We start from the raw sequence: 26,800 nt of genomic DNA, 5'->3' as shown, positions 1-26,800 counted from the left end.
CACAGGAGCCGCCAGTATCACCAGGCAACCGTCGCACAGCGGAGCCCCAATGGAGCCCAGGGCTGGCTCCATGCTTCAGGAGGCCGCCTCCAGTTTCACATCGTACAATCAGTTTAACCAGTGTGTACAAGACAGGAAGATGCAACTACAGTAGCATTTATATCATGGCTAATTTTCACCTCATTCACTGTATGGATTTACAAGTGGGTTTTAGGCCCTTTATGAATGAGATGTTCTCTCTGGTGTGGTGGGGAAATGACAGAGCTAAGAATAAAGGTGTTTGTGAGATGAAGAGGCAAAGATAGACACTTAAGCGGCTGTAGAGGGAGAGAAACGGAGAGGATAGAAAGAGAGAGACGGAGGATTCGGGCTGAGGCAGGCAGGCAGTGTGTGATTTTGAATAGGGTTAAGACGTGGGGAATAATGCGTGTCCCCTCTCTCGCTCCCCTCCATTAGGGCGAGAGGAGACATTGTGTCCGCACTCTGATTACCGCTGATCCGTGCTGATGACTCTGTTGCCGGATTATCTCTGTTAGCATCGGCCATCTGTTACTGTGGGGGGAGAAGAAAGAGGCCGGGGGGAGAAAGAGACGCACGCTACCAGCAAGGGCCCAGCTCAGCCCTCCTTGGATTATGCAGCCATTTGACACACACACACACACACACACACACACACACACACACACACACACACACACACACACACACACACACACACACACACACACACACACACACACACACACACACACACACAGAGAGAGAAGGCCTAGTGTTAGCTTACATCTACACACACATGTGCACCCATTATCGTAACTAAAGCAGCTAGCTAGTGCACACATACAGGCCTCCCCCTCACACAATACATCCACTTATACAATACATTAAGGTTTACAGCCACACGAACACACACACACACACACACACACACACACACACACACACACACACACACACACACACACACACACACACACACACACACACACACACACACACACACACACACCTCCCCTCTCACACACAGCAGAGAAGAGGAGGAGGGTCTTCTCCACAATAGCAGGGACATGCGAAGGCTGCTATCGAGGCCACATCCACTCATAAAAACCCAGCTAGCGAGCTGTTTATATTCCCAGCAGATCTCCTGAAGGGCCATTCTTACCACCATTTGCAGCTTGTTTTGGCAAGCTGAATGGTGTGTTGTATATGTGGACGTGACTGTGATTCTGCCGGGGTAACACATCTTATAAATCATTTGGAGGCTATTAGCATACATCTCTCCTCTCGTAGCATCCGCGGCCTGCTGTTTGGTCTCAACGCAGCTCGCTGATTGGCTCGACGTTACCCAAGTCAAATTAATTTAGCCGTTCACGGAGATTATACCGCCCGCCTTATACCGCCACTGTGCGGCGCAGTTAATTACCTATAAAATCAAGCTAATTCTGATGCTAAATCCATTTTAATTTATCATAATTAAGTCGGGATTGGATCCTTAAATACCTCGGCGGTCCATTATTGTTGCAATCATTGTTTGCTGCGTCAGGTGGTGTTCTCTCCCCGCTCCAATCGAATGATTCTTAATAGATTTAATAGTACTAAGTGATCAGTTTGTTGTCGTGGACGTCGGAGTCAAAGGAAGAGGGACAGTCGTTTTGTCTCATGTGGGGGAGAAGAATAATCCCTTGTCAGAGATGCTGTGTAAGATGAGATGAGGGGGAGGGTAGCTTCTTCTTCTCTTTACCCCAGAAGGAATCACTTTTTTTAGAGGAAATGAATTCTCTTCACGTCTTGGGGTTTTGACAGGCCGAGGCATAAGTGCAGATATTGAGAAATGACAGGAATGGTTTACACGCCGTCGTTCATCCCTGGTGGGGTTTGTTTCTGCGTTTCCTTCAGACAAAATGCCTTCTCGTTCTCTTTCCCCCTCTCTCTGTCTCTCTGTCTGTCTCGTCTCTGAATTGCCATTTGAAATCACACCGAATGATCCGCTCCGTTGACTACCTGACACAAAATAAGCCCCCCGTCTCATTTTGTCTGAGAGATGAGCCGTTGTTTTTGCCATTTTTATCTGCGTTGTAAAACCTGATCTCCATCCGGCCGCTATTGATTGTCACCTGTTTATCTGAGACAATGGTGACAGCAGTGCAATGGCGAACCTAGTATTACACTTAAGCAGAGAGCAAAATGTATAAGAACAATATTGATACAGATTTTCGCAAACCACGGTCATTAAAAACGGAGGCTTATTGCTAAAACATGCATTTAAAAAAGAAGCCACAGAAGGTCTAATGATTTGGATAAATGGACCTGTCGTGTCTGTGCATGAGAAACGGGTCCCTCCCGCTGACCCTTGACCTCTCTGGTAAATACACATGACCGTTGCTGTGTCCAAAATGACACCCTATTCCCTACACAGTCCACTACCTATGACCAGGGCCCATAGCACTCTGGTCAAAAGTAGTGCACTACATAGGCAGTAGGGTGCAATCGGGGACACAGAACACGGCCCATATTTGCCACAGCGACAACTGAACCGGAATGGCCGCCCTGCAACAGTCCTCCTCCAGCACCACGCGCAGTAGCCAGGCAGCAGCCAGATCCCCGAGGATTGCAGCAGGTTTTCTTGTCATTTGCGCCCGTCCTCGTCAGCGTAGCTCTTGGCTGATACTTGATATTCAGAGGATATCAGCTTTTGTCTCTGAGATCTAATCAGTGTCCCTGCGCCTGCTGCAGGGGAGAGAGAGAGAGAGAGGAGGGGGACTAAGGGAGACTGTTTATGTGTAATGACACAATATGAAAGGCAGCCTGTAAAACACAATCTGCAAACTGTGCTTTTCAAGGGGATTCTCATACCTGGATTAGTGTCAGGCAAAGGGATGAAAACGGAAGGAGAGAGGAGAGAGTCAGGGGCCGTGGGATATGGGAGGGATTTTGTGTGTGTGCGCACGTGCATTTGTGAGAGAGTGTGTGTGTATGTGAGAGTGTGTGTGTGTGTGTGTGTGTGTGTGTGTGTGTGTGTGTGTGTACGCAGGTGCATGTGAGAGAGAGGGTGTGTGGTGTGTGTACGCAGGTGCATGTGAGAGAGAGGGTGTGTGTGTGTGTACGCAGGTGCATGTGAGAGAGAGGGTGTGTACGCAGGTGCATGTGAGAGAGTGTGTGTGTATGCGTGTGTACGCGTGTGTATGTGAGAGAGAGGGTGTGTGTGTGTTCTGTCTGCCTGAATGTTTGTGTAGGAGAAGGTGGGTAGGAGGGAATAATGGAGTAGAAATAAGCGACAGTGGAAGCATCTAACCCCGCCGTTGCCTCTCGAGGTTTATTTGAGCCAGTGTTGTCAGTAATGCTAGTTCTCTATGAGGCTGTTAATGGACGGGAATAGAGCAGTTCCACAGTGGAGAGAAGCCCATTGGGTCATAGAGGAGTCTTTGAAAGCCCTCTGTGTGTTTTGTACAAGGCTGAAAGAAAGTGGAACTGTGAAGGCTTTAGTTTGCCTACATCCACTGTGAGATGATGGAGGACTGTTTTACACTATGAGAGGGAGGACTGTTTTACACTGTGTGTAAAGAGCTGTGAACACTCTTGTAAATCAAATAGAGCTTCACGCTTCGTGCATGTGTGAACTGTGTGTGTGTGAGAGAGAGAAAGTGAGTTTGTGTGTGTGTGTGTGTGTGTGTGTGTGTGTGTGTGTGTGTGTGTGTGTGAGAGAGAGAAAGTGAGTCTGTGTGTGTGGGAGAGAAAGTCTATGTGCGTGTTTTGTCTGCCCAAAATGTCTCTTCTTTCCCCTCGCCGCTGAAACTTTCATTTACTATCATGTTAAAGTGATAATGGTCACTAAGTCCACCCCCCCCCCCTTCAAGATGCCATCCTCCCAGCCCATGAGCTCTGAATGGGAGGTGGGGTGTGTGTGAGGGGGTTGGTGTCCAGGGCTAAATAGAAATATTGTTCCGGGGAAGTAAGATGTGAAAGGGAGAGTGGCGGGCAGCTGGGTGTGTGTGCTGGGGCGCTGGGTGTGTGTGCTGGGGCGCTGGGTGTGTGTGCTGGGGCGCTGGGTGTGTGTGCTGGGGCGCTGGGTGTGTGTGCTGGGGCGCTGGCTGTGTGTAGTGGGGTGCTGGGTGTGTGTGCTGGCGCGCTGGGTGTGTGTGCTGGGGCGCTGGGTGTGTGTGCTGGGGCGCTGGGTGTGTGTGCTGGGGCGCTGGGTGTGTGTGCTGGGGCGCGGGGTGTGTGTAGTGGGGCGCTGGGTGTGTGTAGCGGGGCGCAGGATGTGTGTAGTGGGGCGCTGGGTGTGTGTAGCGGGGCGCTGGGTGTGTGTGCTGGGGCGCTGGGTGTGTGTGCTGGGGCGCTGGGTGTGTGTAGCGGGAGGCGGGGTGTGTGTAGCGGGGTGCTGGGTGTGTGTAGCGGGGCGCTGGGTGTGTGTGCTGGGGCGCTGGGTGTGTGTAGCGGGGCGCTGGGTGTGTGTAGTGGGGCGCTGGGTATGTGTAGCGGGGCGCTGGGTGTGTGTAGCGGGGCGCTGGGTGTGTGTAGTGGGGCTCTGGGTGTGTGTAGCGGGGCTCTGGGTGTGTGTAGCGGGCTCTGGGTGTGTGTAGCGGGCTCTGGGTGTGTGTAGCGGGGCGCTGGGTGTGTGTAGCGGGGCTCTGGGTGTGTGTAGCGGGGCGCTGGGTGTGTGTAGCGGGGCTTTGGGTGTGTGAAGCTGGGCTCTGGGTGTGTGTAGCGGGGCGCTGGGTGTGTGTAGCGGGGCTCTGGGTGTGTGTAGCGGGGCGCTGGGTGTGTGTAGCGGGGCTCTGGGTGTGTGAAGCTGGGCTCTGGGTGTGTGTAGCGGGGCGCTGGGTGTGTGTAGTGGGGCACTGGGTGTGTGTAGTGGGGCGCTGGGTGTGTGTAGCGGGGCGCTGGGTGTGTGTAGCGGGGCGCTGGGTGTGTGTAGCGGGAGGCGGGGTGTGTGTAGCGGGGTGCTGGGTGTGTGTAGCGGGGCGCTGGGTGTGTGTAGCGGGAGGCGGGGTGTGTGTAGCGGGGTGCTGGGTGTGTGTAGCGGGGCGCTGGGTGTGTGTAGCGGGGCTCTGGGTGTGTGTAGCGGGGCTCTGGGTGTGTGTAGCGGGGCTCTGGGTGTGTGTAGCGGGGCGCTGGGTGTGTGTAGCGGGGCGCTGGGTGTGTGTAGCGGGGCTCTGGGTGTGTGTAGCGGGGCTCTGGGTGTGTGTAGCGGGGCTCTGGGTGTGTGTAGCGGGAGGCGGGGTGTGTGTAGCGGGGCTCTGGGTGTGTGTAGCGGGGCTCTGGGTGTGTGTAGCGGGGCTCTGGGTGTGTGTAGCGGGGCTCTGGGTGTGTGTAGCGGGGCGCTGGGTGTGTGTAGCGGGGCTCTGGGTGTGTGTAGCGGGGCGCTGGGTGTGTGTAGCGGGGCTCTGGGTGTGTGTAGCGGGGCTCTGGGTGTGTGTAGCGGGGCTCTGGGTGTGTGTAGCGGGGCTCTGGGTGTGTGTAGCGGGGCTCTGGGTGTGTGTAGCGGGGCTCTGGGTGTGTGTAGCGGGGCTCTGGGTGTGTGTAGCGGGGCTCTGGGTGTGTGTAGCGGGGCTCTGGGTGTGTGTAGCGGAGCTCTGGGTGTGTGTAGCGGGGCGCTGGGTGTGTGTAGCGGGGCTCTGGGTGTGTGTAGCGGGGCTCTGGGTGTGTGTAGCGGGGCTCTGGGTGTGTGTAGCGGGAGGCGGGGTGTGTGTAGCGGGGCTCTGGGTGTGTGTAGCGGGGCTCTGGGTGTGTGTAGCGGGGCTCTGGGTGTGTGTAGCGGGGCGCTGGGTGTGTGTAGCGGGGCTCTGGGTGTGTGTAGCGGGGCTCTGGGTGTGTGTAGCGGGGCGCTGGGTGTGTGTAGCGGGGCTCTGGGTGTGTGTAGCGGGGCTCTGGGTGTGTGTAGCGGGGCTCTGGGTGTGTGTAGCGGGGCTCTGGGTGTGTGTAGCGGGGCGCTGGGTGTGTGTAGCGGGGCTCTGGGTGTGTGTAGCGGGGCTCTGGGTGTGTGTAGCGGGGCTCTGGGTGTGTGTAGCGGGGCTCTGGGTGTGTGTAGCGGGGCTCTGGGTGTGTGTAGCGGGGCTCTGGGTGTGTGTAGCGGGGCTCTGGGTGTGTGTAGCGGAGCTCTGGGTGTGTGTAGCGGGGCGCTGGGTGTGTGTAGCGGGGCTCTGGGTGTGTGTAGCGGGGCTCTGGGTGTGTGTAGCGGGGCTCTGGGTGTGTGTAGCGGGAGGCGGGGTGTGTGTAGCGGGGCTCTGGGTGTGTGTAGCGGGGCTCTGGGTGTGTGTAGCGGGGCGCTGGGTGTGTGTAGCGGGGCTCTGGGTGTGTGTAGCGGGGCTCTGGGTGTGTGTAGCGGGGCGCTGGGTGTGTGTAGCGGGGCTCTGGGTGTGTGTAGCGGGGCTCTGGGTGTGTGTAGCGGGGCTCTGGGTGTGTGTAGCGGGGCTCTGGGTGTGTGTAGCGGGGCGCTGGGTGTGTGTAGCGGGGCTCTGGGTGTGTGTAGCGGGGCTCTGGGTGTGTGTAGCGGGGCTCTGGGTGTGTGTAGCGGGGCTCTGGGTGTGTGTAGCGGGGCTCTGGGTGTGTGTAGCGGGGCTCTGGGTGTGTGTAGCGGGGCTCTGGGTGTGTGTAGCGGGGCTCTGGGTGTGTGTAGCGGGAGGTGGGGTGTGTGTGTTTTTCTCTTTCTTTTCTCTCCTCTGCTTTTGTAACGGTGCTGATTGGATTGTGTTTGACAGATATGGAGTCTGGAGAGCGGCTGGCCTCCCCCGCACCCCCCACCGCTCGCACCTCCTCCCCTGCTGCCTCCTCCTCCTCTTCCTCCTCCTCTTCCTCCCCGGCTCCCCACTCCAAGAGCAGTCTGGCCCCCAGCCCTGCAGCCTCACTGGGATCTACCCTCAGCACCTCTGGTAAGACTGCTTCATCACTCCGCGCCGTGCATCACGCACACGCACGCACGCACGCACGCACACACACACACACACATATACACACACACACACACACGCATGGTCAACACCCTGTTAAGCTGCAAATACAAATCCACAAAATCCACTATACACTTCCTAAAAATGCACACAGAGACTGGTTTACGGAGAGGCCGGTTTACGGAGAGACTGGTTTACGGAGAGACCGGTTTACGGAGAGGCCGGTTTACGGAGAGGCCGGTTTACGGAGAGACTGGTTTACGGAGAGGCCGGTTTACTGAGAGACTGGTTTACGGAGAGGCCGGTTTACGGAGAGACTGGTTTACGGAGAGACCGGTTTACGGAGAGACTGGTTTACGGAGAGGCCGGTTTACGGAGAGACTGGTTTACGGAGAGGCCGGTTTACAGAGAGACCGGTTTACGGAGAGGCCGGTTTACGGAGAGGCCGGTTTACGGAGAGACTGGTTTACGGAGAGGCCGGTTTACGGAGAGACTGGTTTACGGAGAGGCCGGTTTACGGAGAGACTGGTTTACGGCGAGACCGGTTTACGGAGAGGCCGGTTTACGGAGAGGCCGGTTTACAGAGAGACTGGTTTACGGAGAGGCCGGTTTACGGAGAGACTGGTTTACGGAGAGGCCGGTTTACGGAGAGACTGGTTTACGGAGAGACTGGTTTACGGAGAGACTGGTTTACGGAGAGACTGGTTTACGGAGAGACTGGTTTATGGAGAGACTGGTTTACGGAGAGGCCGGTTTACGGAGAGACTGGTTTACGGAGAGACCGGTTTACGGAGAGACTGGTTTACGGAGAGACTGGTTTACGGAGAGGCCAGTTTACATATATGTTATATTTCTACTTCCCCGTTAATAACCACTGTCTGCACTTATAGAATAGAACAACTCCTCGATAACTAATGTCAAGGATATTAGCTGTGCACTGTGTAATGAGTGGCCTATAAACTAAAAACCCCTCATGATTCACCTTTTAACTCAAGGTTCTCCTTTTTTCAACACGAGGAAGGATGAGTTTAATGCGTTGCTGACTTCCCCCCAGTATTAATTATGTAGTTATTGTTAGGCCTGTGAAAACACCTTTTCTCCCAGACTCAGCCTTCCTCTGACAGCTTGGGTTGCTGCTGAAAAGCTGCTGCATTAATGAAGCCCAAACAATTAGAAAGCCTCTTTTGTGTAATATGGAACACACACACACACACACACACACACACACACACACACACACACACACACACACACACACACACACACACACACACACACACACACGTCTCCTGACAACCTCTTGCTATGTGGCTGCATCACTGATTTGTGTGTGTGTGTGCGTGCGTGCGTGTGTGCGTGCGTGCGTGCGTGTGTGTCTAGGCAGTGCCTGCGTGATTTAACATGTCTGTCAGCCACTCAGTGTCTTCGTGCCAGCTCCAAACACCCAAACCCTTTCTCTGCATTCTAATTGTGTTCTCAGAGACATTATGCAGCATGAGGAACACACACGCACACACACACACACACACACACACACACACACACACACACACACACACACACACACACACACACACACACACACACACACACACAGGAGTCGACAGATCACACTGACCAGCAAATAGCATGCAAATGTAACACTGCAGTAGTTGTGTTGTCTCTCTTTCATGATAAGAAAAATGACAAAATAAAGCCCCCAGTATTTCTCTCTCTCCTCTCCCCCGTGTTGCTCCAATGAAGCAGCCATTAGGCCGTCTTCTCATGCATTATACATTGCCCATATCCCTCTGCGCCATAACCTGTTCTCAGATTGTCTAGATAAGTGATTTTGGGCCGAGCGTCAAATGAAATGCTGAGAGGCAGGCTTCTAGCTCTGAAGTTGTGCCGAGCTTGATCAAGCCAAGCAAGAGTTCTTTCATATGAGACGTCTTGTTCCCGCGCGGAGCGGGAGGATGATTTATATTAATTATGAATTATATATACTATACATATTATATACCTACTGATGGCAAGGCAGGTAGCCTAGCGGTTAGAGCGTTGGGCCAGTAGCAGAAAGGTTGCTGGATCGAATCCCCAAGCTGACAAGGTAAAAATCTGTCGTTCTGCCCTTGAACAAGGCAGTTAACACACTGTTCCCTGGTAGGCCTTCATTGTAAATAAGAATTTGTTCTCAACTGACTTGCCTGGTTAAAAATGTTATTGAAATGCTTAAGTTGAGTGCAAAGCCTCCCACCACCAGCAAATCCCCAAGTGTTAGTCTACATTGTTTTAGGCCTGCTGGTTGAATGGCTTTTACATGTAGTTCGTTCCACCGTTATGTTTTTGTTTCATGCATTGCAGTAGTTTTTCATTTCTCCTAGCCTGATGTACAGTCCTCGTTCAACACACTTTTAAATCTATTGGAATGTGATGGAAAAGGTCAATTCATCCTCCCGCCACCTACACTAGTCACAATTAAAGGAATAGCCACTCTGTGTTAATGGGACATGTGACATCAGGTTCGGTAACTAGGAGCCATTTTAACAGTCATAACACTCCTCTATTGTCATATGAAAGCCGTTGGAACTATTTGTTGTTGTTGAGGTATCAGCAGATCAGAGAGAGAGGAATTAATTCAAGGTCTTTTGCCAACCTGCCAATACTACTTGAGAAAAACATTGAAGAAATCTCAGATGAGCAAGAACAGTGGTGGAATGAGATGGGGGGGGGGGGGGGGGGCTTGCAGTGTGTCATTGATGAGGATATCACTTTGAAAAAGCCCGGGCGCATGTAGAACTCTTTCCTACTGGGATCAGCTCACGGATGCAATTAACTTTAAATCTGTCCATGGAAATGTGATTGACTGCAACAAACAACAAATTAATCCCCCTTCGGCTAGCATCCTCCGAACACGGGAAAAAAAAAAGGCCCGGCGCTTTTTTAGAATGCAGTTGTGTTTGTCAGAGAATGGAGGAGGAGGGTGGAGGAGAGAGAGAGAGAGAGAGAGGATATCAGGTAATCCTGTATTTCTGCTCGGCTGCTCGCTTCTCTCCAAATTTCTGATTTAATTATTCTCCAGCTGGAAGCGCATTAATATTGAAAAGGCATTTGCAGATGTCACTCTGTTGCTCGGGGAAGGTCGGTCGAGGCGAGAGTGACAGGCGGGTTTTGGCGGGAGGGAGACGCGACGGAAGTGGCTGCTTGCTGCTGGCCTTTCGGGGGTTGTGTTTTGTATTTTCAGTCATTTGTCTCCGTATCCGCTAGCTGACTTTGGCACGGCAAGGCACTCCATATTCAGCATATTCTAATGAAGTACACAAGGTATTTCTCTTCTCTGTCGTGGTGCAGCAGACTAGGGCCTTGAAGCCGGCTCAAAGGGCATTTTCTCATGTGTCGCCACACCCCTCTGCCTCTGGCACGCTGGCTGGCACTCTTTGTTTCCCTCCCCACCTCCCACTGAGCATTTAAACTCCGCTTCCCACAGGCAAATAAACATTTTTATTAACCTATTATGATTTTGAAGATATCTTCCTCAATCTCCGTGGATTCCATATTACTGGTTTACAATATGGAGATAGCATTTAGGCCGTTTTAGGAATCTGCCTCTAGGGAAATTACACCTTTACATTTCATTAGTCCTGAATTGCTGCTGAAAAGATGCTCCCAGTATTAGGCCTACAGTACCCTTGTGCATTTTATGATATTGTAGGTACACAGTCCGGCTTAATGTCGAAGAGTTGGAGCGTGAACCCTTTCCTCTCTTCTGTAAGTGAGAGCTTCTCATTTAAAAAACAAATGTCTTCAGAAATAAGTCTCCCACTGTTGCCGCCTGTTATAGACCCCCCCTCAGCTCCCAGCTGTGCCCTGGACACCATATGTGAATTGATTGCCCCTCATCTATCTTCAGAGTTTGTTCTGTAAGGTGACCTAAACTGGGATACGCTTAACACCCCGACAGTCCTACAACCTAAGCTAGATGCCATCAATCTCACACACATTATCACGGAACCCACCAGGTACAACCCAAAATCCGTAAACATGGGCACCCTCATAGATATTATCCTGACCAACTTCCAAATACACCTCTGCTGTTTTCAATCTTCTATATGGGTCCGCGGTCAAACGACCACCCCTCATCACGGTCAAACGCTCCCTAAATCACTTTTGCGAGCAGGCCTTTCTAATCGACCTGGCCCTGGTATCCTGGAAGGATATCGACCTCGTCCCGTCAGTCAAGGATGCCTGGTCCTTCTTTAAAAGTCATTTCCTCACCATCTTAAATAAGCATGCCCCTTTCAAAAAATGTAGAACTAAGAACAGATATAGCCCTTGGTTCACTCCAGACCTGACTGCCCTCGATAAGCATAAAAACATCCTGTGGCAGACTGCAATAGCATCGAATAGTCCCCGCAATATGCAACTGTTCAGAGAAGTCAGGAACCAATACACGCAGTCAGTCAGGAAAGCAAAGGTTAGCTTTTTCAAGCAGAAATTTGCATCCTGTAGCTCTAACTCCAAAATGTTTTGGGACACTGTAAAGTCCATGAAGAATAAGAGCACCTCCTCCCAGCTGCCCACTGCACTGAGGCTAGGTAACACTGTCACCACCGATAAATACACGATAATCGAGAATTTCAATAAGCATTTCTCTATGTCTGGCTATGCTTTCCTCCTGGCTACCCCAACCCCGGGTAACAGCTCTGCACCCCCTGTAGCTACTTGCCCAAACTTCCCCAGCGTCTCCTTCACCCAAATCCAGATAGTAGATGTTCTGAAAGAGCTGCAAAACCTGGACCCGTACAAATCAGCTGGGTTAGACAATCTGGACCCTCTCTTTATAAAATGATCTGCCGCCAATGTTGCAACCCCTATTACCAGTCTGTTCAACCTCTCTTTCCTATCATCCGAGATCCCTAAAGATTGGAAATCTGCCGCAGTCATCCCCCTCTTCAAAAGGAGGGACACTCTAGACCCAAACTGTTATAGACCTATGTCCATCCTGTCCATCCTCTAAAGTCTTCGAAAGCCAAGTTAATAAACAGATCACTGACCATTTCGAATCCCACCGCACCTTCTCCATTGTGCAATCCGGTTTCCGAGCTGGTCACGGGTATCATAACCACCATAAATAAAAGATTGTACTGTGCAGCTGCCTTCATCGACCTGGCCAAGGCTTTCGACTCTGTCAATCAATCACCATATTCTTATCGTATTCTTACCTTGGTTTCTCAAATTACTGCCTCGCCTGGTTCACCAACTACTTCTCAGACAGAGTTCAGTGTGTCAAAACGGAGGGCCTGTTGTCCGGACTTCTGGCAGTCTCACAGGGCTCAATTCTCGGGCCGACTCTTTTCTCTGTATATATATCAACGATGCCGCTCTTGCTGCGGGTGATTCCCTGATCCACCTCTACGCAGACGACACCATTCTGTATCTGGCCCTTCTTTGGACACTGTGTTAACAAACCTCCAAACGAGCTTCAATGCCATACAACACTCCTTCTGTGGCCTCCAACTACTCTTAAACGCTAGTAAAATTAAATGCATGCTTTTCAACCATTCGCTGCCCACACCCGCCTGCCCGACTAGCATCACTACTCTGGACGGTTCTGACTTAGAATATTTGGACAATTACAATTACCTAGGTGGCTGGCTAGACTGTAAACTCTCCTTCCAGACTCATATTAAACATCTCCAATCCAAAATTAAATCTAGAATCGGCTTTCTATTCCACAACAAAGCCTCCTTCACTCATGCCGCCAAACATACCCTAGTAAAACTGACTATCTTACCGATCCTTGACTTCGGCGATGTCATTTACAAAATAGCCTCCAACAGTCTACTCAGCAAACTGGATGCAGTCTATCACAGTGACATCCGTTTTGTCACCAAAGCCCCACATACCACCCACCACTGCAACATGTATGCTCTAGTGTTGGCCCTCGCTGTATGCTCTGTATGCTCTAGTCGGCTAGCACGCGCTCCAACAGGTATATCTCACTGGTCATCCCCAAAGCCAACACCTCCTTTGGTCGCCTTTCCTTCCAGTTCTCTGCTGCCAATGACTGGGACGAATTGCAAAAATCGCTGAAGCTGGAGATTTATATTTCCCTCACTAACTTTAAACATCAGCTATCTGAGCAGCTAACCGATCGCTGCAGCTGTATATAGTCCATCTGTAAATAGCCCATCCATTCTACCTACCTCATCCCCATATTGTTTTTATTTACTTTTCTGCTCTTTTGCACACCAGTATTTCTACTTGCACATCATAATCTGCACATCTATCACTCCAGTGTTAATTTGCTAAATTGTAATTACTTGCTACTATGGCCTATTTATTGCCATACCTCCTCACTCCATTAGCACACACTGTACATATACTTTCTTTTTTTTCTATTGTGTTATTGACTGTATGTTTGTTTATTCCATGTGTTGTATGTGTCAAACTGCTTTGCTTTATCTTGGTCAGGTGGCAGTTGTAAATGAGAACTTTTTTCTCCACTAGCCTACCTGGTTAAATAAAGGTGAAATTAAAAAAATTAAAAAAAGAAAGATAATCTAATTGTAACTCAGGCTTAACCAACCAGACAGTTATGTTATGTAATATGATGTTATATGGACATTTTAATTCGATTCCCTTGATTATCTCAGCAATTTAGCCTCTACATTGTATTTTCACTTCATGCTCCCAGCATCACTATATCGTTGAATATATATAGCTGTTTTAGGGCACGCAAAATGAAAGTACTTTAGCTTAGGCCTAATTATGTTTAGTCTTTGTTTTTTTCTCTCACTTATGACAGCCAGATAGGCAGGCGCAAATGTTCTGGTTCTTTTCTGTGCGCTTCAACTCCATCATCTGATTCTGTAGAATTTGGGGGCATCACACTCACACAGCGCTCACTGGGCGTGTTGTAGGTTGACATTTTCACAAGCTCGGTGAATAACACTTTACATCGCCTGTCATCACTTTTTATGCATACATATTACCTGGCTCAAAGAGAGCTAGTCTTCGCCCCGCCGCAGCCTCCCTCCCTCCCTCTACCAGCCTCTCTCTTTCTCTCTTTTTCTCACCCTTCTGTAATGGAAATTGAATTTGCATGAAATATGCTCAGACTGTGCGAGGAGACAACGCGCTCCGGTTGCCCTGCCAGAAATGATTGTACTCAGGTTTAGGGGAAAGCTTGATGACGATCATGTTGAAGTATTCCTCTTTTTTTGGGGGGGGACAATGTGCTGCTGAAATTTAAATCCAAAAAGGTTTGGAGGAAAGTATTAGGAACAGGCTCTATCACAGGTACGCCTCTCAAACACCACACCACTGACATATTGAAGGACCTTGCTTGTTATTCGGTCTACCACTGATTTAGCCTACTATTTGAGCTCCTTTAATTTGCGTGGTGACGGATATAATGGAGTAGCGAGGAAGGATCAGTCCTATACAGTACCTGTAGAAACACTTAAACTACACTCCCAGCTGTCCAAATGTCCCGCTGCTCAGCCCGCATCCGTTTCAAGTTTCTTGGTAGATACAAAATCGAATACTTATGCAAATTTCTCACGTTAAATAAATGTACAAAATGTATCTGCCCCTGAGAACATTCTCTTTGTAGCCTAATTTAACAAATCAGCTCCTCAGAAAATATAATATGAATTGTCGACTGCTATCGCTCTTTTTGTCTTCTTCTCGCTCTCTCTCACCTACTGAAGTACAGCCTAGAACTCTTGTCTGTCTAGAACATGCATGATGCGCATCTCCCCTCTGAGTAGTGTCTCTGTCTCAGTCACTCCGATCTGAGCTGCTCTGTTCTGTGTTTGCACAAGCATGTGTAATCCTGTCAAGCTCCAATCCAGGGCTATCTTTGTCCTTTACGCTGCCTAATGTCTTGTTGAATATACATAAAATATCATCTTACCCAGCAGAAAACCTGTAGGGGGAGAGGAGAAAACGTCATTAAACTTTAACACACAGAAGGGATGAATACCCAAGAAGCCAGCGAGTCAGGGTATTTCGAGGGCACGGCGAACCCTTGAGTCATCTCAGAATTCAATTTGGTTTATTTATACCCCAAACAGAAGCACACCGCTGATCAAATCAAATGTTACTCGTCACATGGTTTGTAAACAACAGTTGTGGACTAACAGTGATATGCTGACTCAGGGCCCTTCCCAACAACGCAGAGAGAAAGAGAATAGAGAAATAATAGAAATGTCAAACACGTGATAATAGAAGTAATAACAGATACTCAATGAGTAATGTGACAACTGCTGATGTGACTACTGAAGTAAAAAGGACTTAATAAGTACATTTGATTTATTATTCTTATTCTGTTGTACTGTTTGTCCATCAGGTCGTTTGTATGGGGTGATGAGCGACCAGCAGCCCTACACGTTGTCAAGTGCCTTCCCCCTGGTCAGCCACCCAGCCTTCGGCCTGTACACCACCAGCTCAGGACGCCCAGAGTTTGGAGGCCTGGGGTCGTTGGGGTCCCTGGGTTCTCTGGGGTCCTTGGGGATGTCTGCTGCCCTGGCCGCACACCCCCAGCTGGGAGCTCTGACAGGTAAGTGGAGGGGCCCGGGTGTGGGGCTTGGACAGGTGTAACATGACTCAGTCCAGGAGATTTACTTGACCTGAGCAGCAGATGGATGAAACAGCATGACTAATCAGTATTTAAGGGTGTGCTAACTTCTAATACTCTTTAGGCGATTGTAATTGATATACTGTACTGAACTTAGTGGATGAGACAGAATGACACTGATGTCCTCCTCCTCTCTCTCCATTAGAATGGTGGCGAGCAGCAGAGGCCCACAGTAGGGGGGCAGCAGCCTTCCTCCCGCCGTTCCTGGGCCTCCCCACAATGTTCACCCCCCACATCCAGCAGAACCACAGCCCCCTGCAAGCCCCCTCCAGGACCCCCAGCAAAAACGGACAGACCCCCAAAGGTACAGCTACGCCCATCCTTCTTACATTGAACCCTTCCAAGTGCTTCATTCTGACCTATACAGATAATAACAACCTAGAACAAAGGTGATAATTGCGACACCTCCTGTGCTCATAAGGGGAAAATATCTATTTTATTGTACCTGTATATTGGCACAGAGTGTGAAGAAGCGTCTCACACCTGTTCAAAAGCAGCAAATTATTTTACCGCCAGGAAATAAAAGGTACCCTTAAGAGGGCGAGGTATTTAAAGCGCAACGTTTTTTACCCCCTCTGGCAATTGCGAGAGATGTGAATGAATGAATCATTCCTGTAAGCAGGTGGTGGAAACTGTTCACAGGGATTAAGTGAGAGGCTCCCTAGTCTCGGCAGTCTCCGGCTCCGTGATGAGATTTCTCCCGTCGAGAACCTTATAATGACTTCCAGTCTCAGTTAATGGCGTATGTGCAGGCTTTTCTTCTTCTTCTTTTCTCTCTCTCTCTCTCTCTCTCTCTCTCTCTCTCTCTCTCTCTCTCTCTCTCTCTCTCTATCTTTCTCTCTCTCTCTCTCTCTCTCTCTCTCTCTCACTCTCTCACTCTCTCACTCTCTCTCTCTCTCTCTCTCTCTCTCTCTCTCTCTCTCTCTCTCTCTCTCTCTCTCTTTCTTTCTCACACTCTCTCTTGCTCTCTGTCTCTCTCTCTGTACCCTTTCTCTCTTAATCTACTTTCTTCATTTGATGCTGTCTTCTCATTTATTTTTTATTATGTAAACCACTCGTGTTGTGCTCACGCCATGTTCAGCATGCCTAAACGAGATACGCATTAAATCAATATTTTCGTAAGGCTTTTTTATTCTCTTCCGCATTCAGAAGAACCCCAGATATTTCGTTAGCGTTTTTACTCGCAATGTCTCGTTGTAACGGTGTGCTGTGCCTCTTTCCGTGCGATTTCAGGGGTGAACGGGGCAGTGAACGGAAGTGGGGTCTCCTCCCCAACCATGCAGGGGTCTTACTCCATGAACGCGTCCCCATCCCTGGGTGCCTCTCAGGCTGTTAAGGGCCCCAACTCCAAGGCCAGGGGCCCCAGGAGCAGCCTTCACAGCCAGAGCCACACAGCAGAGCTACAGCTGGAGAAAGTACCCTGCAAGCCTAAAGACAAGGTCAGCTCAATGATGTAGTGGATCTAGATTACTGATGACAACGTTGTGAAAATGATGCGCGCACTTCGACGTGGCCGGAAGCCGCGTTGTTATGATTCTGAACGCTCAGGTAGCTAGCAACGATGGCAAGAAGCTGCCATGTTTTAGGTAGCTCGTTTCAGCTCGTTGTATCTTGTTATTGATGCCATCTCTTGTTTTGAGGTGTTTTGACGGATTCCATGTCAATGCTAATATTGCAAAAAATCGATAGTGCTCATTATACAATTGTATAATTTGGAGATGAAATATAGTTTACATGTTGTTAACAGTCTAAGCCAGCTCTGCATGATTTGCCCCATAGTTGGGCATTCGTTGGTTTTGTTGCTAAAAGATAACCTGTCTATAGCTATAGTAAAGCCTGAAGTATTTGACTTGGGGTCCGTTTTGGACGTTTTAAGTTTTCCATTTCCAGTTTAGAAACAACAATCAAATGGTTCAAATGTACACGGGGTGCTTTATTGATTGTCAGCTCTCTGCCTTAATGCAGAAGCCCAGTAAAAAGCCAGCAGAGGTCGCTGGGGTCAGTGACAGCGAATCAGGCTCTTCCTCGGACAGCTCCAGCGACGGAGCCATCAGCAGCGACCTGGAGGACCTCGGAGGGGAAGAGGACGACGACGATGATGACGACGATGATGATGAGGATGAGGAAGAGGAGGGAAAGAGCGAGGCGTGGAACTCTGAGAAGACGAGGCGGACGAAGAAAAAAATGAAGGTACAGTGATAGTGAGTAGTACTGGTAGTGTATAGCTAGCTACTTGTCTGTGATGTGCTCCGGGGTGAGCTAACATTGGGCTTCCTCTCCTCCCTCTCCAGATCGGGACACTAAGCTCGGGCATGAAGGAGGCCCAAGACAATAGGAACAGCCTGCCCCACAGCCTACACTCCGACCCCCCCACCCTGGTCCCCTCACAGCACTCCCCCTCTACCCTGTCCCAGATCTCCCCCCTGTCTCTCCAGACCTCCCGGCCCAGGGAGGAGGGTCTCCAGCAGCACCTCAGTGTTATCCAGTCCACGGGCCTAGCAGCCAGCTCCAAGCCCCTGGCCCTCCTCACCCAACCCCGCAGGGAAACCTCCCCATCAACCGTCTCTGCCTCTCCAATCCCCCTCATCACCTCCCCCAAAGGACGCACCACAGCCTCCCCCAAGCCGCCCAAGCTTCTGCCCTCCTCGCCGCAGCACCCGCCCCTGTCCCTCTGCTCTTCCTCCAAGCCCCTGTCAGTGCCCTCCCTGGCCCGCTCCGTACCCCTGTCCTCCTCGCCTCAATCCTTCCCTCTCCTCACGTCGCCGATGGCCAACTCCCAGCAGCCCAAGCCTCTGAAGACACCAGCTAGTGGGAAGGCTAGTAAGAGGAAGTTGCTGGAGGAATCACTCTCTCAGATCAACGAATTCAGGCTCAAACAGGTTGGTCCACTGTCCTTTCTGTCACTAGCAAGGAGTATGGTACCAAGAGTATCAAGTATGACTTGCCTAGTTAAATAAAGGTTAAACTAAATAAATACACGTTTTTTAAAAATCCCAGTATTCACACAGTAGCTCTTTTTCCCATAGTCAAATAATACCACAGATTGGTAACTGGCTAGTTTAGCTTTTCACCTAATTTGGATAATCTAAAAGCGGTCGAACATGAAACGGTTTCTCCTTTCACAGTTAGAAGGTTGTTCGTAGTTCATGGTAACACTGTAGACGAGCTGCAGTAAGAGGGCTGCTTCCAGCCAGAGAGAGTCAGAGAGGGAAGTGGGAGTCCTGTCTGAGTCATTTGATTGGGTGTCCTGCTGTGCTGCTCAGCCTGTAAACCAAAAGGTTAACCAAAAGGTCAATGCTTTTGGCCTCATTACCTCAGCAAAGCAGACGGCACATATAGTATGTATTTACTGTATGTATTTATTACTGTTTTACTGTCCATTTAACACATTCACAACTAGATAGAACATATACACATTTATCACCTTCTGCAGTGCATTGTGGACCTTTCGGATGTAGTCGAAATGGTCATTGAAATAGTAGTTCATCGATTAGGCTAATTCCTATGGCTCCGGCCCCCTAATTGGAAATCTAGCCTTTTCCCCTGTTCTATTTTACCGGTGCTGAGGTTATTTTTTAACCAAAGGCCTCTGCATTCCCCCAGTGGTTCAGGAACTGTTACTGTATTACATGGTCTGTGAAATTGATTTGTTTCACTTGATATCACATCTAGTTGAATGTACATGTCGAAGCCCTAACCTGTGTTTGCTGAAACATGGTGTCGTTCTATAAAATCTGCCATTATGCTGTTTAAAGTAAAACCCAGATGCATGACGCTAACACTTTTCACAGACTCATAACTGTAGTAATTTAAGTGAGATACGGGAACTGGAAGCCGCTTTTCAGCAGCTTTACTCTTTACTTTGTACAATGGCTGTGGTTATGGCCATGTTATATGCCATTGTCTCCAGGCTTCTGTCCTCGGCACAGTGAGACAGTGAGCCAGGCATTGTGCTTCATCACCAGCTTGAATAATCAATGTAGATGTAAATTGACAGCTGGCACAATTATGCTGTTTTCTCTTTTCTTTTCCCTTGTTTTATCCCCCTCCCTCCTTCCCACCCTCCCACCCGCCGTTCCAGTCTTTACTCTCGCAAGGCCAGACGTTCCCGGCGGCGCAGCCCAAGAAGCAGCAGGGTCACAAAACCTCTAGGAAGGCTGCTGGGGTGACGTCATCCTCCTTGCCGCCCCCCAAGCTGTCCTCCTCGGAGAGTCCGTGTGGCGGTGGCAGAAGCACAAAGTTGCCCCCTGCTCCCCTCCCCCCTCCCCCCCAGAACAACCACTCCAACCTCTTCCTGTCCAGCGCTCTCCTGGGCCTGGCTGCCCAGCCCAACGGAGTCATCCAAAGCACCACGGCTCAGGACGCGCCGCTAGCCCTTATCACCAAGCCCCGCAAAGACTCCAACAAGGACCTCTCTCGGGCAGGGGCGTCCCTCTCACTGCCCGTCAACCTCAGCACCGGCGGAAGGGTCCACTCGGCCTCCTCTCAGGGCCCCCCGGCGCGGCCCGCTACCTCACCCTCACCGGCCACGGCCCGGGGCCCCAGGAAGATCAAGGCCCCCAAGGCCCCTAACCTCCAGGTTCAGGCCCATGCCCTGGCCCCCATGGCAGCCTGGAAGGGCCTCTCTCAGAGTCACCTGGTGCAGTCTCTGGTGGACCTGTTCAGAGGGGCCGAGGCCGGCCTCCCAGGTCTCCCCGGTCTCCCTAGCAGCAAGGACTCGGATGACTCTGTTGAGGATGACGACGACGACGACGACGATGATGATCTGGATGATTTGGAGGATGATGAGGAGGACTCGGATGACAGCTTGTCAGGTTAGATACCGTTCTGACCATCCTAATGGAAGGCACATGCAATGTTTTGTTGTGTACAGATTTTTTTTGGGGGGGGGGTTATGGTGATGTACAGCAGTGAACACCATTCAACCAGTGATAACCCCTCTCTTTCTGGTACCCTCCTCTCAGATTCTGACAGTAACTCGGACAGCGACAAGGACGTCTCCGGTGGCAAACTGAAGGACCCGAAGCTGAAGCTGCCATCGTCAGGCTCCGTCTCCAAGAGGGAGAAGACCCCACTCAAGCTAACCAAAGGCCACGCCTCCTTACTGAGCAGCACAACCAATCACACAGCCGCCAGCTGCTCCCCACTCAACCTGCAGGTCATCAAGACGCCCAACATCGTCACCAGCTCCAGTGCCTTGGCCTATCACAGCTCTCCTTCCTCCTCCTACTCCCTGGTCACGCCCCCAGGTAACCGCAGGCAACACTCCTTAAACTTCTTTACCTACTCTGCCAAAGCTACTCATACAGCACAAGCACAAAACCAGTCAGTAAAAACACCTAGCTGTACCTTTTAACTGTTGAGGACACGTAACCACACTGGAATAGCTAAGCTCACCATTATATGCTATCATCTTCAGATGGTTGTGGGGGGAGAACAGGAAGAGGAAACGGAGGGTCTATTTTTAGTTAGCCGGGCGGTTGGCTGGCCTAACAGGCCTGGGTTCCTGTAGGTGCATGTCCTTGGGCTTAACAGGCCTGGGTTCCTGTAGGTGCATGTCCTTGGGCTTAACAGGCCTGACAACTTGTTTGGCACTTCTGCCATGCCCGAGCTTTCTTTCTTTCTTTCCCCTCTCCTCTCCTCTCCTTCCTCTCTCTCTCTCAGCACTGGGAGATTACCCAGCTTAGGAAAGGAAATAACACACACACACACACACACACAGACACAACAAGGAAGACTGGAATTTTCCAACAGAGATTCCAATCTTCCTAAGCACATTTCAATTCAACATGTTTTGTTGTCCATCAAATTCACATAGGAATGTCAGTGATTTTTTTCAGGACATATTTCAGTCATTTCCTTAAGTTGCTTTCAGAGCACGGAGTTTCTCAATACTCTACCTGGTTAAATAAACGGAACGCAGAAACAATAAGGCACTCTCATGACCACAGCTGGTGGGTTGGAGACACAGTGGCAGCCCCGTTTGTCTCAGACAACGAAACACTGCTCATATTCAGCACTGTGGTGCTGTGGCTATGGGTGGGTGTTTTGGGCAGTAGCTCTGCGTGTGGCTGTAGCTGGGTGTTTAGGGCTATGGAGAGAAGGCTTTGACTGTGTATTGTTCAGTCTGACTAACGGGTTCATTCTCTCTCTCTCTCTCTCTCTCTCTCTCTCTCTCTCTCTCTCTCTCTCACCAGGCGCAGGGAAAAGAAAGAGGGTGATGGATGAGCAGGAGTTGAGGATACCTCTGGAGTTGGGGTAGGTCGGGTGGAGACTTGAATTGATAGGCTCTCTCTAGCAATGACAAAGCCTCTGGCATTCGGTCACTCACTCACAGTTTCCTTCCGTGTGTTTCCCAGCTGGCAGAGAGAAACGCGGATCAAGAGCGTGTCTGGGAAGATGCAAGGCGACGTGGCGTACTACGCGCCATGCGGGAAGAAGTTGAGGCAGTACCCCGATGTGGTGAAGGTAAACAGTAACCCCTACCCCTCAGACTAGCCTTACGCTAGCAACTAGCCTCACCTTCACGCTAGTGCTCACTTAGCATCAACGCTAACCCCTGTGACCTTAACATGAGAAGAGCTGGAAACCTTTTAGCTCATTTCCCCAATCCCTTCCTCTGCCTACTAAAAGCTGACCTGTCGTTAGAGCATTCTGATTCTCACTGTGCTTTTTGCTCCATTTCCCCCCTAATTCTTTTGATGCTTAGTAGTTGAATCGTCACTTTAGTTTTTAGCTTCCGCCGTCTAGGTCGCTTTTCAATGTCACACTTTTACATACTTTCACATTGGATATCCCTGTCTCACCAAACGTCATTATTTTCTCTTCTGTAGTATCTATCCAGAAATGGAATAAGTGGCATCACACGCGATAATTTTAGCTTCAGTGCAAAGATAATGGTTGGTGACTTCTATGAAGCCAGAGAAGGACCCCAGGTGACCTCTTTCATCTATCTATTGCCCGTTAAAATGTGTTTATTTCCTCTTTTCATGTACAGTAGAAACTGTATAGTGACTTAAGCAGTTCAGGGACATTGGTAGAAATCAGCTATAGACTCCAGTAGTCCTACCACCTAGCCCCCTTTGTCTAGGGAGTAATTTAATAATCCGTTGGCATTACTTCCACAGGTGACCAGTCATATACTGTACAGTAGGATAGTTTAACTAGCTGAATGGGGAATGGAATGCATTGTAGTGGTGTTCATATCACAGGTAGAAATTGGGCCATTTTCCGGTTCTTAGCTTTGTAGTCCAGTAATAACACTATGCATTGCATATTTTGATCTGCCCTCTTTTCTGTCATGAGTGATCGATCTAAAGAGTCAAACCTAGAGTAACAGTAGAGTAATCAAAGCAACTGAAGTATGTTAAAGCCATTTATTACCCACACGACACTAACTGCCCCTCTACCCTGTTGTTTCGCGCCTGTCCTACCCCCAGGGTCTGCAGTGGAGCCTGCTGAAGGACGAGGACGTCATCCCTCATATCCTGGCCATGGAGGGCCGGCGGGGACGGCCCCCCAACTCAGAGCGCCAGCGCGGGGCCGAGGGGGGAAAGGGCTCCCGGAGAAGGAAGGGCCGGCCGCCCAACGTGGGAGAGGGTCTGGGGTTGGGGGCCGAGGTGCCTAGCCCCAGCGAGGCCAAACTCTTACGCAAACTGGAGGCCCAAGGTGAGGAGGGAAAAAAAATAAAAAGACCTCCGTTTGAAGTCTGTGAATGCTACCTACCAAACATGTTTGGTCACACAGTAACGTTCCATCACCTCTCTCTGCAGAGATAGCCAGGCAGGCGGCCCAGATGAAGATGATGAGGAAGCTAGAGAAGCAGGCCATGGCCAGGGCAGCCAAAGAGGCCAGGAAGCAACAAGGTACACTACACTACATCTAAGTGCATACACTATTCCCCACTGTCCTCTTGTAGAGATGTGCAGTACCACTGCTGCAAACCATTTCTTAACACCTAAGCCCCTAAAGTCTCTCTTTCAGCCATCATGGCGGCCGAGGAAAGGAGGAAGCAGAAGGAGCAAATGAAGCTCATCAAGCAGCAGGTAGGGCATTCTTTACGTGACACCACTTCCTGTCAAACCGTCCCGTCTGAGGTATCCTTGTTTTACCACTGCACCACCGTTTGGTTTGCATAGTGCATCGATCAAGCTACCTCTGTGTTTCTCCAGGAGAAGATCAAGCGTATTCAGCAGATCAGGTTGGAGAAGGAGATGAGGGCACAGCAGATCCTGGAGGTACTACAGTCAACTGACCCAATACCGAACATATCCTCTGAATTAGCAGAACGTCACTCCTCAAAATGCATCCCAGAGCCTACTCTGTCCATGGGGTTTTAATCTTACCCAAGCCCATTACTGAATAATACCACAGTGTCGGAAGGAGTAAAGCATAATTCCACATGGAACTAATGCTAAATTGGTCTTGGTTGACGGCTGTTGAATATTAAAATCGCTGTCTCCGCTAGCTGTCTCAGAGTTAGACCATATTTAAATTAGACAGAAATATTTGTATTTTATTTTATTAGACAACAGCAACAGTTTAGCATAAGTGGGTGGGGAAGAAGAAAAAAAAATGTCTTCCCTTGCACACTCAATTACACTGTAGGAGCTCCAAAGTATTTTAGCAGGACTAAATCAAATTTGAGTTGACACGGTTGGCAAGCCACTCTTAACGGGATTTTTTTTTCGCTGTTTGCAATTACGTATTTAAATGATACTTGATTCACTCTCTGTGTTCTACACATTTGACTGGCACGTGAGGCATGCGTTTCATTTTCTGTCACAGGGAAAATATCATATTTTGAGTGCTGCGGTGCGAAACTGCGAGGTGGCTTGTGTCCGTCAGTCTGTCTGTCCAGATGTCTGGCAGTGAAATGACATTTGACCCGATTTGCATTCGCAGGCTAAACGGAGAAAGAAAGAAGAGGTTGCGAATGCCAAAATTATGGAGGCAGAGAAACGAATAAAGGTGAGAGTTTGTGTTACACACAGCATCTCAATGTAAACCAAAATGTCAAAGCTTTTTCCAGATGAGCTGTGTCTGACAATGAGATTAGGCATGAGCTGTAGCTCCTCTGTAAAATGGTCTGAAATCCCATCAGCCCTAGTGATTTTCATGATGGTTGCTGCATGAAAGTGTATTGATTTTCTCCCCTCATCTTTTCTGTCTTCCCCTGAAGGAGAAAGAAATGCGAAGACAGCATGCAGTCATTTTGAAGCACCAGGTACGCAGCGCTTTTTAGCAACACGCCTTTTCTCTTCTGACATGATTGAAATTATACTAAAAACCATATACACTTCAGCTAGATCAGTGTTTACAGGGTGTGTGTTTGTGGGTGTGGGTGTGTGTGGGTGCGTGTGCGTGTGCGTGTGCGTGTGCGTGCGTGTTTGTGGGTGTGTGTGCGTGTGTGTGTGTGTGTGTGTGTGTGTGTGTGTGTGTGTGTGTGTGCGTGTGTGTGTGCGTGCGTGCGTGCGTGCGTGCGTGTGTGTGTTTCAAGGTTGTGTGTAACTAGATATTTTATTAAACTCTTTACTGTTTCTCTTTGGTCAGTTTCCATTCTATTGGGTTATTTCTGAACTTTTCTGCTAAACAATCTGTTTTTTTTGCTGTCATTTCTGTTCCATAATACTTTGCCAACTCTCTCTGCCAGGAGTTGGAGAGGCATAGACTAGATATGGTATGGGTATGTTTATTTTTGTACATCTAACACCGCATCGTGTTTCCTGGTTGTGATATGGTTGTCATAGCAATGCATTAAGTGTAGCACTGGCTGCAGTCATACTACATTATTCTGCATGGCTTTTCAGCAAAACAAACAAACACACACAAACAAACACACACACAAACAAAAACAACAACAACAGTGTGTCGCCTCCATCTGCTCTGAGACACCTGACCTCGCTCCGCCTGCAGTGGTTCGGTAGCTCCCCCCGTACTCCCCAGAATGCATTGCAAAAGGCGGCCAAGCCCTGCCATGCTCACTCTTACTGTCTGAAAGTACACTCCTCTCGATGAGTGATCCATCACATCCATCGTCTAGCTGTTGTTTTTGAGTGGCTGTGAGTTCTTGAGTTTTCCAGTTCCAGACATTGAGCTTATGTCCGTCTCCGTCCACAAAGAGCTGCCCTTTAACCTGTTACGTCCCATTGAGTCTCTGAGGTTGCGTCTGAAATGGCATAGTGCACTACCTCATAGTGCACTACTTTGGTCAAAAGTAGTGCACTACATAGGGTAGAGGGTGCCATTTGGAATGTAGCCTGAGTCGTTCTGCTGCTCTGTTCTGTATCTGTACCTGCCTGTTTTCTCCAGCAGCCTCACTGGCTGTCTGTCTATTGCTGTACCTGCCTGTTTTCTCCAGCAGCCTGACTGGCTGTCTGTCTATTGCTGTACCTACCTGTTTTCTCCAGCAGCCTGACTGGCTGGCTGGCTATTGCTTGTTGAGCGCGTCTGTTGCACACGATTAGAGCCAGGAGTTTTTCCTAACAATATCAACCTGAGCAGGAGAAACTCCTGGCCCCTACATACTGTATTTATGCAGCTGACACCAGAGGATCTGTTTCATTGCCTTCTATCTGTTTATCACATCACTGAGTTCCCCATACCTTCCAGACAGACAGTCACTGTCCTCGCTTTGCCTTGATCAAATCCTAATGGTTTACAATAAAACATTTGGAGACAGTCTATCCTCAACCAGGCAAGTCTCCTTGTAAGACCTCCACTCGATACCCCCCCCCCCCCCCCCCCCCCTATAGGTTTAGGCTATTTTCAATCTGGAACGGCTATCAGCTAAACAGATGGATGATACACAGCGCAATGTTTGTTTTCATCCGACTGGCTTGTGGCTATGATGACTCTGTCATTTTGCGTGTGTTCCGTCAGCTTTTTACCTAGAGGCATCATAGCTTGACCCTAACTTCTCTTTTTTGACCCCGTCATCGCCATCTACCGCATTCTCCCTCTGATGCTTTCTGGTTGTCGTCATTCGTACCGTTGTCTTCTTAACCTCAGCTTCAACTGTACGTGTTGCTGTATGTGAAAACCTCACCATGATGGAGGTGAATGGGGGTTTTCCTCCTTCTGTCCACCTCTCTGACTTCACCTGTGGAGGTTCCACCTTCTCCGGTGTGTAACGTGTGTGTGTTTTCTCTGCTCTGCTAGGAGAGGGAGAGGAGACGGCAACACGGGATGCTCATGAAGGCGGTGGAGGCTCGCAAAAAAGCAGAGGTGGGTGACATACAACACACACACACACGTGCGTGCCAGAAGGTCCCACTCCTTCCTGAACCCA

At 49.7% G+C, this 26,800-nt stretch overlaps 1 protein-coding gene across 16 annotated transcripts in view; it reads left to right on the top strand.

Annotated features, from left to right (window-relative positions):
• LOC139373204 (bromodomain adjacent to zinc finger domain protein 2B-like) overlaps positions 1 to 26,800 on the top strand; it is an 87,935-nt gene that overhangs the window by 50,298 nt on the left and 10,837 nt on the right. For 2 of the 16 annotated variants that reach the window (XM_071113413.1, XM_071113402.1), the window contains exons 3-21: positions 6,699 to 6,869; positions 15,223 to 15,432; positions 15,656 to 15,814; positions 16,744 to 16,949; positions 17,476 to 17,700; positions 17,802 to 18,389; positions 19,592 to 20,324; positions 20,475 to 20,759; positions 21,708 to 21,768; positions 21,870 to 21,978; positions 22,344 to 22,445; positions 22,950 to 23,178; positions 23,283 to 23,375; positions 23,494 to 23,555; positions 23,682 to 23,747; positions 24,415 to 24,480; positions 24,692 to 24,736; positions 25,163 to 25,189; positions 26,671 to 26,736. In XM_071113413.1, the coding sequence (XP_070969514.1) occupies positions 6,701 to 6,869; positions 15,223 to 15,432; positions 15,656 to 15,814; positions 16,744 to 16,949; positions 17,476 to 17,700; positions 17,802 to 18,389; positions 19,592 to 20,324; positions 20,475 to 20,759; positions 21,708 to 21,768; positions 21,870 to 21,978; positions 22,344 to 22,445; positions 22,950 to 23,178; positions 23,283 to 23,375; positions 23,494 to 23,555; positions 23,682 to 23,747; positions 24,415 to 24,480; positions 24,692 to 24,736; positions 25,163 to 25,189; positions 26,671 to 26,736 (3,501 nt within the window). In that variant the 5' untranslated portion in view covers positions 6,699 to 6,700. Of the gene's footprint in view, positions 1 to 6,698; positions 6,870 to 15,222; positions 15,433 to 15,655; positions 15,815 to 16,743; positions 16,950 to 17,475; positions 17,701 to 17,801; positions 18,390 to 19,591; positions 20,325 to 20,474; positions 20,760 to 21,707; positions 21,769 to 21,869; positions 21,979 to 22,343; positions 22,446 to 22,949; positions 23,179 to 23,282; positions 23,376 to 23,481; positions 23,556 to 23,681; positions 23,748 to 24,414; positions 24,481 to 24,691; positions 24,737 to 25,162; positions 25,196 to 26,670; positions 26,737 to 26,800 lie in introns of all 16 variants that reach the window. The other 14 variants (XM_071113408.1, XM_071113401.1, XM_071113406.1 and 11 more) reach the window with 9 other exon arrangements.

This window comes from Oncorhynchus clarkii, chromosome 18 (genome assembly GCF_045791955.1).
Source record: "Oncorhynchus clarkii lewisi isolate Uvic-CL-2024 chromosome 18, UVic_Ocla_1.0, whole genome shotgun sequence".
NCBI lineage: Eukaryota > Metazoa > Chordata > Actinopteri > Salmoniformes > Salmonidae > Oncorhynchus > Oncorhynchus clarkii.
The sequence above is the reverse complement of the archived record's forward strand: the minus strand, read 5'-3'. Positions and strand labels throughout refer to the sequence as shown.